Genomic DNA, 11059 nt, shown 5'->3' on the forward strand with positions numbered 1-11059 from the left:
TTTGTATGAATTAGAAATAATTTTCTTTAACTCTAAAATAAAGTCCCAGTTTGTGAGGAATAATTCCAAGTCAAATAAAGTAATCTTAATTTTGGTCTAAAAATGGATACAAATTCAACTCAAATCGCATAGTGTGTCCTAAGGTTTGCGGGTTTTAGTTATCTGCAGGAAATCGGGCTATATTTTTTTAATTTGAAAAACTAATGAAGTTCGAAAGTTCTATGATCAGGTGAAACGAAATTCACAAGTACATAAACTTCGTACCAAAGACTGCAAAGGCGAAAGTAAAACATAAAAGAACCGCATTCAATGCTGAGGATGTAGAAGGGCTACTTCTGCAGACTGTATATCGATCAATTCAACGTAAGCCAACAATCCAGTCTTCCCGACTTAGACGAAGTAACTAATAAAGCCTCTTCAGCGGATGATTTGAATGCCGAGCTCTTTAAAGCAGCTGGAGATAAGATGGTTAAGAGCATGCACCAACTTATCTGTAAGATATGGTCGGAAGAACTATAGAGGAATCAGTCTACTTAACATCGCCTATAAAATTTTCTCTGCCGTAATATGTGAACGTCTAAAGCCCATCGTCAACAACCTAATAGGTCCTTATCAGTGTGGTTTTAGACCAGGAAAGTCCACAGTTGATCAAATATTCACATTACGGCAGATCCTGGAAAAAATCCAATAACACCAAATCGACACCCACCATCTTTTTATCAATTTCAAGGCCGCATATGACAGCATATACAGGGACGAGCTGTATAGAGCCATGTCTAGTTTTGACATCCCTGCTAAACTCGTCCGTTTTTTACACAAGGTGATGCGCTGTCATGTGATTTTTTTAACCTCGTGCTTGAAAGAATAGTGCAGAGTTCACACGTCAACACTAGGGGCACTATCTTTCAAAAGTCTGTCCAATTACTGGCATATGCTGATGACATTGACATAATCGGAAGAACTCAGCGTGATTTCAATGGGGCTTTTGTGAGTATTGAGGCAGAGGCGGCAAAAATGGGTTTAACGGTTAATGAGGGTAAAACAAAGTACATGCTGTCGTCAAAAAAGGACATACAACACCGACGTCTTGGTCAAAACGTCACCATCGACAGACGTAACTTTGAGGTAGTCAAGGACTTCGTCTACCTAGGCTCAGCTGTAAACGCAGAAAAGAACACCAGCGCTGAGATCAAACGAAGAATAACTCTTGCTAACCGCTGTTTCTTTGGGCTAAGAAAGCAATTGAGTGGGAAAGTCCTCTCACGAGAGACCAAAGTGTCGCTATATAAGACCCTCATCATCCCCGTCCTGCTATACGGTGCAGAAGCATGGACAATGACAAAAGCGGATGAAAGCACCCTGGGTCGCTTCGAGAGAAAAGTTCTTCGTGTGATCTACGGTCCCGTATGCATTGAAGAGGAGTGGAGGAGAAGATGGAACGACGAGCTGTACGGTCTTTACAACGACTTAGATGGCTGGGTCACGTAGAGCGCATGGAAACCAATGCTCCGGCCCGGAAAGTCTTCGAATCTGCACCCACAGGACAGCGCAGTAGAGGAAGACCGCGGATCAGGTGGCGGGCACAAGTGGAAGGTGACCTCACCCAACTTGGAGCGCGAAACTGGAGACATCTAGCTAGGGACCGAGCTAGATGGAGAAGTTTGTTGGGTGAGGCCATAGTTCACACAGGACTGTAGCGCCACCTTAAGTAAGTAAGTAAGTAAAAAGATGAAACAACGAGCTGTACGCTTAGCCTGAAGGGTAAAATTCTGACGACTGAAATTTTTGGGTCACATAAAGCCCATAAGAACCCCACAGGACAGCGAAGTCGAGGAAGACCGCCGGTCATGGGTATGATCAATTTATTCATGATCCAGATCTGTCAAAACAAAAATTTCCCATTTTTGCATTTCAAGGAGCAAAATAAATTAATTTATTTTTGATTTAAGATCAAGTTTGGATATCTGAGTTTTTCCGCTGAATTTTTAAACAAATATTTAGTTAGGAATTTGACAGTTCCATCAATCTTATTAATACATACACGAAGTTACACTTATACAATGACAAACAAGAAAACAATTCCAATCGTGTTCCATGCGCCACTACAAAAAAAAATCTTAATTTATCCATTGAAAACCCTTATTGCAAATCAGAACTATTTGACACTTTAACTTATGAATCATATAATCACGTTATTTTGTTACAAATCTTTACAATCTTGATATATAGAAAAGACAATAAAAATAAGAACAAGAACAAACTGGCTGAGGTCCTGCCTTGATTCCGAAGGGACAAAACGTGTGAGCTAAAAAAATGCAAATTCAATGAATATTTAATCAGTAACCTCACTGACTTACTTTGCCCGTTTAAATATTGTCAAATAAATTGATTGATATCTTAAAACATCAACTTAAAAGTGAAGTTTGACAAAGATGTTTCCCAAACGATTTTAAAAACAAATTTAAATTCGTGTGTACGGCACTTTAATTTTGTTTGTTCGATTCTCGAACATTTAATTTATTTATGTTGTTTCGTAACACGAAATTCTATTTTTCATACATTTCAAATTACTAAACAGTCCTCTTTTGTCGCATGTCTCATCTGTCATATGTTTTTTGTTTGTTTCTTTTTTGTATTTGAATTTTTATTCGCGCCCTTTTTGTAATTTTGCAAAAGTTTAGTTCTAATTCGGTTTTGTCATTTTGTTTATTAACAGCAAAAATAAATAATGTCGATTTTACTTGCCGACATCGATGCAACTTGTGCCGCTTTGGGTTACAGTGATGGCAACAAATATCTGGCCGAACCCGATGCCCTTCAGGGACTGAAGCACTTAATATGGATCCTCCGTCGAGATTTGGACAATCATGAATATCGCCGACATTTGGGACGAGCCAAGGTGCTGCAAACTGATTTGGTGCCCATGCTACCAGATTACATTGAGGATGATGAGTTCGCAGATGTTCTCATTAGATTGTTGGTCATTCTAACAAATCCAACACTGCTCCTGTATCGAGACGGTGCTCCAAAAGATGGCCATGGAAGGAAGGTATTCATGGAACTGATTGACATCCTACAGGGCTATAAGTCTGCATTTACATCGAACAAAACGTGGGCTGCCCTTGCTCTAAAGACACAAAAGTCCCTCGAAATTGATTGGGCTTTGAGGAGCGAGGAACAAGGACTTCTTATCGAGCGGGTACTTGTTCTGATTCGAAATGTTTTGCAAATACCCGCCAATCCAGAGGCCGAGTGTCGAGCTGACAACGATGCCAGTCTGCATGACCAAGTTATTTGGGCGCTCCATCAATCTGGAATCCTTGATTTGGTTCTCTACGTCATCAGCTCGCCCGACGAGAACCAGTACCATCTCCATGGTCTCGAGATCCTCTGTTTGCTCTTTCGTGAACAGACAGCAGAATCTCTGGCCGATGCGTCATTGCAACGCAGTGCCAGCGAAAAACAGCGTGATGAGCAAGAGCTCATAGCTGCAAGGCGTCGAGAAAAGCAGAAGTTGGTAGCAAGGCCCCCGGCCGGCCGGCATTCACGTTTCGGAGGCACCTATGTGATCCAAAACTTCCGATCGGTGTCGGATAAGGACACTATATGCCATCAATCTCTAGAACGTGCCGTTGCCATTGACTTCGATCGAGAGAAGGAGCGTCAAAAGAAGTCTCACCGCATAATTAAGGAAGAAGGTCAGACTGTCCGTCGGAGTGCATTTTCTGTACGCCTGTGCTTGCGTGAGTTTTGCATAGAAGTACTACGTTCGGCTTACAACAATCTCGTCCGACAGGTTCGGCGAGTTCTGGAAAGAAACACGGGATCCACAAGTCACGATGACTCCTATTTACTATGGGCAGTGAAGTTCTTTATGGAATTCAATCGCCTTAGTGGGCTGCAAATGCACTTGGTGAGTGAGTCGTTGAGTGTGCAGTGCTTCCATTGGGTCCTAACTCGAATGCAACACGACATGGATATGATGACTACAGACAAGAAACAGGCCAGACTCTGGGCTAAGAGATTACACGTGGCCCTGCAAACATTCCGGGAGTTGATTTTCAGTTTGCTCGCCCTGCAGAAGTTGCAGGATGTCAAGGCTAGAGCTCTCTTCGACATGCTCCTGAACAACGTCTGCTATGTTCTGGAATATCGAGAGACCATATTGCATCTGTTGATGAACTATAACGAAGCTCACAGTACGAAAACCTACCTCCGAGATGTCATCGAATCGGCTAACATGTTCCTAAAGATGATGGAGAAATTCTGCAAGGATTCAGTGGTTGTCCAGGACAAGCGTCGCAAGAAGAAATCCTCAGCCGGGAGACAAAAAACCGCAGTAACAAAAAATCCTCAACAAACTGAGGAAGAATTAGAGAATAAATGGGTGGAAATAGCCTCCCAAGTAACAGAGATCCTTTCCAATGAACTTAATATTCCCGAAGAGGAACAACCAATCCCTTTCGATGCGGCTTCGGACAAAAACATAGATGACCAAAAGGACGACTGTATGATAAGGATTCATAAGTTCTTGAGGGAGGAGAAATTGGAGAGTGCTATCGGATTGATGCGAGCGGCCAGAGAGGTTTGGCCCGAGAACGACTGCTTTGGAGCACTGACTGCTGCCCCAGAAGACGAATTGCTGCTCCTGCGGGAGATTTTCCTCTTCAATATTGGCTCAGATGAGCAGACACCATCCGAGACAAATGAAGTCGACAATGAACGTGATGAAGAGGAGGACGATGATGATGAAGAGGGTGGCGCTGGAGTTGTTGAGAAAACTTTCAAATTCGACGACTTCCAAAAGAGACTCCTGCATCCGAAAATCGTTCGTGCCTGCAGCATCGTGTTGGCGGACTGGGAAAAAATTCCAGCCAGGTCCTTGAAGAGCATCGTAACCATCTTCCATCGCATCGCATACGCATGCTCCTGTCCGGCCATGCTCTACCAGGCATTCCTCTTCAGGATCTTTCAACAGGTATTCGATGCCCCGAGAGATCCCCATTGGGAGGAGCTTCGCCGACTTGGAGTCTATGTGGTTCGCAAATTTGTCGAAACCGCTCCCAAAAATCCAAAAATATACGCCGAGTTGTTCTTCTACAAAACCATTCGCGATGCCAATGAACTGGAGACGGGTTACTGTGATGTCTACGAATCTGGCACCAAAGGAACTTGGACAGAGGAACAAGAGAGTGAATTGCGTTTCCTATTCCAAGAAAACCAGAATAATCCTCAGACCGATCAGGATGTGATCGATTGGATTCTGGAGAATCTCATCGACAAAACTCGCACCCGACGGGGAGTTCTCAAAAAAATGCGAGAACTTGGATTGCAATTTAAGGCCCCAACCAAAAAATCAACAGCAGCAATGGCCAAAAAGGATCTTTGGCAACATGAAGAGGACGATGAATTAAAGTCGCTCTATGATGAACATCGTCTCGATGATGATTGCCTTCAGAAGATCATGGAAGTGTTCGGGGAACGACGCTCAAAGAACCACATCATCAAGCGGATGCTGCAGCTGCATTTGATTGCCGATAAATCCGAAATACTTCCAGCGAAGCCGGCAAGAAAGAGATCCAAGAAAGATGTCGCAGAGGGTGGCGGCGAGCAGAGGTCCAAATCAAAATCATCGGAGAAATCAAAGAAGAGCCAACAGAAGCAACAAAAACGTACAATCGTAAGGACTCCTCTGGATGTGGGAACGATTCAATCGTTGATGAAGAACATCGACGAGAAGTTCGCTGACGCTCTGGAATGGTTGAAGGAATCGTTTGCAGATGCAGCGGAAGATAGTGAAACCCCTTCGGAGGAGGACGATGGTGTTCCCCTGTTGCCACTGTTAGAAGTTCAAAAAGAAGCCATGGAGGATGAGGAATTTAAGAAACTACTCTTGGCCTTAGGTGCACAGCCACCAATCGCAGCAATGGAGAACTACTGGCGCATACCGGTCTATTTGAATTCTAGCGATTTGAAGGTGCGTGAACGAATCTTGGGAGGTGAAGACATCGAAGAAAATGAATTGAACGTGGGTGGTGACGAGGAAGACGACGAAGACGGTGACGAAGAAAACGAAAATCAACAAGAAGATAGTGATGGGGCTTCATCGGGCGAAGAAAGTGAAGAGGATTACCTTGACAGATTCATGTCCAAGCGTCGCGAACAGATGAACAATTTAATGTACAACAAAAGTGACGATGAAGATGAACAACGCGCTCCCCCAACACCCAAGAAAACGTCAAAATCTTCTGAAGAACCCTCGAAAAATGCTAAGAAGGCTATGAATCTCTTTGATATGGTGAAAAGCAATGAAAATACAGAAGTAGAAGATGAAGATGATTTTAATTCTGAAAACTATCGCAAACGTCTTGCCGAACTTGGATCTAGCGATTCGGAATCGGATAATGAGACTAATCGGACTGTTATTGAAAATCCCGCAAATCGTACCCAGGTTCGTCATAATAGAATCGAATCAGATTCAGAAGATGAAGTTCCAAAAGATAAAACCACCGAAACCACAAATCAAGGAAAAAAACGTCCTCGATCAATTGACGACGATGACCAAACTCCTTCAACTCCAAATGTCAACGACAAGAATGATAATGATGATGACTTACTTTTTATTAAAAGAAAAGAAGTGCCATCGGGAAAGACAAAACTGGGTGAGGAGCCTAAACGCCGACGGATTGCAGTTATTGAAGATGATGACGAGGACGACTTTTAATGTACATACGGCGGGTATTTTAACTTATTCAAATTTATATTCTACATTTCTTCTTTCATACTGTTGCATCCTGTTTTGTATTTGTTATTCTGTTCTTTTTTTTTTAAATAAACTGTACTAAAATATAATATTTATTTATTTATCAAACAGAGAACAGTTTAAAAAGTAAATAAAAGATTTTATGAAAAATGCGAATTTAATACATTAAACATTGTTGAAAGGCATATAATTTAATTAAATAAATTAGGTGGCACAACAATCCGTAGAGAACCAGGGGAGCTTAGTGACTTACAACTCTCAACCATTGTGCGAATCATTTCAAGAATGGAGGTGACCTACAGGATTTTATGCCGAATCCGAACGACTTATTTGAGAAAGTATTTTTCATGACAAAAATAACTCTTGGAATATTTTTCAATTCTTTGCAAGAGGCGATACCAATGAAAGAGTTTTTAGGTGGCACAGGCAGGGATTGACCCCAAGACCTCTGGCGCGACAGTCGTACACACTAATTTGCAACTGTAAAAAGACGTCTTATCCATTGCAAATCAAGTTAACTTCCCTGATGCAATGAGAAATTGGTTTAACAAAATAATATAATTAATAAAAAAAAGGGAAAAATAGCTGTCCCAAATGGCTCCCTTGAGGGACCCCAGACGGTACTATGATTTATTCTGACACTTTATCCTCAATTTTAAGCATATGAACTTAAAAAGTTAAATAAGATTTAAACAGTTTACGACAGATTATGTTTTCAAATAACTCATGAAAGGCTGACATTCCTGATTTGGTCCTGAATTACATACTTGACTTATGTAAGGCCATTTTAAGCTCTCTAGGAATTTAAATACCTGAAAAAGCGGAATGTTGAAGATTTTGGTCAACGGACTTGCTTAAGAAGATGCGCGGATTCCCCCCACCGGTACCTTTATTTTAGTTGAATCTAAATTCAGTAGTGCTACAATTATTTCTGAAAATTTTAACATTATTGAGTCTTTGATTTTCATCTCGAAAGATTCATGAAGATCTTTAAGGAATCTCCTGATGCTTAAGCCAGGGGAGGATATTTATTTCATAGCTCCAAGAGAAATATTAACCATTTCCGCCAGTGAGCTATGAAGGGCTGTTCATTTCCATCAATGCCACTATGACCTGGAACCCAAATAAGAGTGGACATCAACACAAAGATTAATGTTGAGGCTGGATAGTTAATCACGACCTTGTTGGACCATTATAGATGATGTTGTAGCCGAATTGATAGCCACAGCAGCCACCTGGCTGTCAGTTCAGATAGCCATGGTTTTGTTTTGGTTTAAGTTTGATTTGAGTATTTTGCATGCTCCTCTAATTGCTAGTTAATCCGCTTGAAATACGGTGGCACAATAAGATAGCCGAAAAGATATTGAATAAATAATATAAAATAAGCCCGTCAGAACTAGGGCCTGGTGACCTACAACTCTCAACCATTCCTATGTGCGAGTAATATTGTCAGGGACGGACTGTTGCGCCACCCAATTTATTTTATGTATGCCATAGTACGGCCGAAGTTGATGTTTTCATTAGAGCAAGTAGGGAGGTAGATACATATAGAAGTCACAACCAGCTCTTGCTGTGCCACTCAATTAACGCTGGAAAGCGGCGTTTTGGTACCATAAACTCGTTGGAGTATAGATATTGAAAAATTAAAAAGAAATATGACGGATTTATATTGACTAAATTAGCAATACTAGAGCCATTTCGTGGCTTTCAGAAAGGAAATCAGGTCTTTGACTTTCATCTCGGAAATTTAAGATCTTTAAGGACAGCTCATGTACAGAAAAAGTGAATTATAGTTTGCTTTTCATATTGTTATTCGCATAGCTCCAAGAGGAATATTTACCCTTTCCGGAAGTGAGCTATGAAGGACTGATCCTTGCCGGGCCAACTCATTTGAGTATTTTGCATGTTTCTCTGATTGCTAGGAATTTCGTGTGAAATACACTGGCACAAAAAGACTTAAAGACATTTAACTCCACAGTTCATCTTTGACCCGCCAGTTAAGACAGTATTATCAAAGTCTGTCGTAGCTTTGCAATCCATCTTAATCCTTTCTGCAGGGAAGATGACTTTAAAATCTCTACTGAGGTTCAAGGCAGGGGCGGAGTAGCCTGTATCTGTCGCCAAAATATCCACTATAATCAGTTTTTTAGTGTTCCAATACCCATAGCATCTGAACAATTAACAGTTTGATTATTCAAGACTTGGTGCGCTGCAAGATACTAAATATTTAATGTGTTGGCCTACTGGAAGGAGCTGCAGAATAAAATTTAAGGCAGGATCGAAGGGCGCCTTTGGTGCCGACACTAGCTATTCTGTGAACCTTCCTTAGTTTTTGAATGTTGTATTTCTTGACAAGCGGAGACCACCACACAATAGATCCATGAATCAAAATGGGAAGTACAACGGCTTTGCACTTCCAATAAATCATCTTCGAAAGATGGCCCCACTTTTTACCAAAAGTTTTTCTACAGCCGTAAAAGGCAATGCAGGCCTTCTCTTAACCCGTTCCTCAATATTTACTTGCACAAGAGCATAGTCCGCTAAAAAGGGAAAGTCAAAAAACTTTACGATGTTGACCGTGTGACACGATTAAAAGCTCACAAGAGGTGGTAGGTGATGTACATTTCAAAAATATCTAGATATTCAGTTTAATTGATGTGTAGGTGCAACCCATAGTGACAAAGGGCAATTTGTTTTGACCATGTAAAGCATTAAATTCCACGTAGTTCTTTATTCCCCATTGCGCTGTACAGTGATGTTAGGGTCGCAATTGAATGATCTTACCATATTTTATCACAGCAGTTCCACATCTTAAGAGGAGGAGAAAGGAAGCAAGCCAATGCATTTTCGATAAGAGAGCTTGATGTCAAACACTATCAAATGCTTTGCAAATATCAAACGTAATAATCTTAATTTCTTCCAAAAGATGTACAAATTTTTTCCACTTTTCACCTTCTACGAAATGACCGGCAGCATTAAGAAGCCTTCTTGCTAGCGTGAAAGGATACTTCTTTAGAATATTTGAGCGAATATCATCGAGACCTAGTAGTATCCGTGACGTGATGGTTAGTTCGTTGGACAGTCATGCCAGAGGTCTTGGGTTCAAACCCAAGCTTTCTAAAGCTTTTTTCAGGGGTACTGTCTCTTGCGAGGAGTTGACAAATCCTTCAAGAGTAATTCTTGTCATGAAAAGTGCTCTTTCAAATTAGCCGTTCGGATTCTGCTTAAAGTTTTAGGTCCCGTCCATCCCTGACACTTTAAGATAATTATTCGCAACATTAACATCTGGCGGTGAGCCTTAATCTGATAGCAAGCTTTAAAATTGCTACCCCTTGCATTTTAACATTGTCGCTTAGTTTTTGAAAATTACCAAAAGGATTTACGCAAGATTTACCCTCTCTTCTTTCGAAAATGCTCCCAGTCAGTTCCTCTTTCTAAGCTACCAAGGCTTTACAAATACAACAATTTGTTAACCTTTGGTCTTGGCTTTGCCATTTAAGTATTGATTTTTCTGGGTAAACAATGAAAAACCAATACCCTATGCATATAGGATAAACCACAGCCACCACGATACTCTCACAAGAAGGCCACCAAATATATTACATTCATGGAATTAACCATAGGGCTGCAACATATTCAGTGGTACCACATCTTCAGTGGCGTGTTAATTTGATCTTTGATGTGGTACCCGACTTCATGTGGGACTCAATCCACCGAGCTTTATCTAAAATTACATCATTTTTTTATAAAATGATTCTTACTTCCACTGCAGACTTATTTTGATCTTATTTGAAGTACCGACTTATTTGTCGTTTGTATATTTACTCATTTCTATGGATTTTTTTAAATTTATATCAGTAAGTCAGCCTCGAACCCTTGAGGCAGGGCGACAGTCCCTCGTTACCATCTTTCGCAAGATTTTCAATCTTGGAAGGAAATTAACTACAGCTTCTTGCGTTCGCTCACAAGTTGCTAAGCTGTGCCTTTTTCAATAACTATGAATTGCAACAGTATCATTCATTATCGGGCTTCTCTGATTTCTCTTACTTGTGCACAGGGGCCACCACGGGGAAGTGCAACCAAGCTCTTCTTCCTTACAGATTATATATCTACATGGAAGTCAGTTTGACCCCCTCCATCCCTGACAATATTACATGCACACAGGAATGGTTGAGAGTTGTAAGTCACTAGGCACTGCAGATTTATATTTATTCGGATTGTATTACTCTAACCACGGTACGAGTAGAAAAAGATTGGTTCAGGCGATTCATAGGTGAGTATGACTATGAACGCACA

At 41.0% G+C, this 11059-nt stretch overlaps 2 protein-coding genes across 2 annotated transcripts in view; one reads left to right on the forward strand and one right to left on the reverse strand.

Moving 5' to 3' along the window:
• Positions 1–11059, reverse strand: part of LOC129938422 (60S ribosomal protein L15) — a 54520-nt gene that overhangs the window by 20489 nt on the left and 22972 nt on the right. The gene's annotated exons all lie outside the window — the stretch shown is intronic.
• LOC129938416 (protein timeless homolog) lies at positions 2624–6827 on the forward strand. The gene has a single exon (XM_056045964.1). The coding sequence runs from the start codon at positions 2729–2731 to the stop codon at positions 6722–6724; it is 3996 nt and encodes a 1331-aa protein (XP_055901939.1). The 5' UTR covers positions 2624–2728; the 3' UTR covers positions 6725–6827.

The sequence above is a fragment of the Eupeodes corollae genome, chromosome 1 (assembly GCF_945859685.1).
Source record: "Eupeodes corollae chromosome 1, idEupCoro1.1, whole genome shotgun sequence".
In the NCBI taxonomy this organism is placed as follows: Eukaryota; Metazoa; Arthropoda; class Insecta; order Diptera; family Syrphidae; genus Eupeodes; species Eupeodes corollae.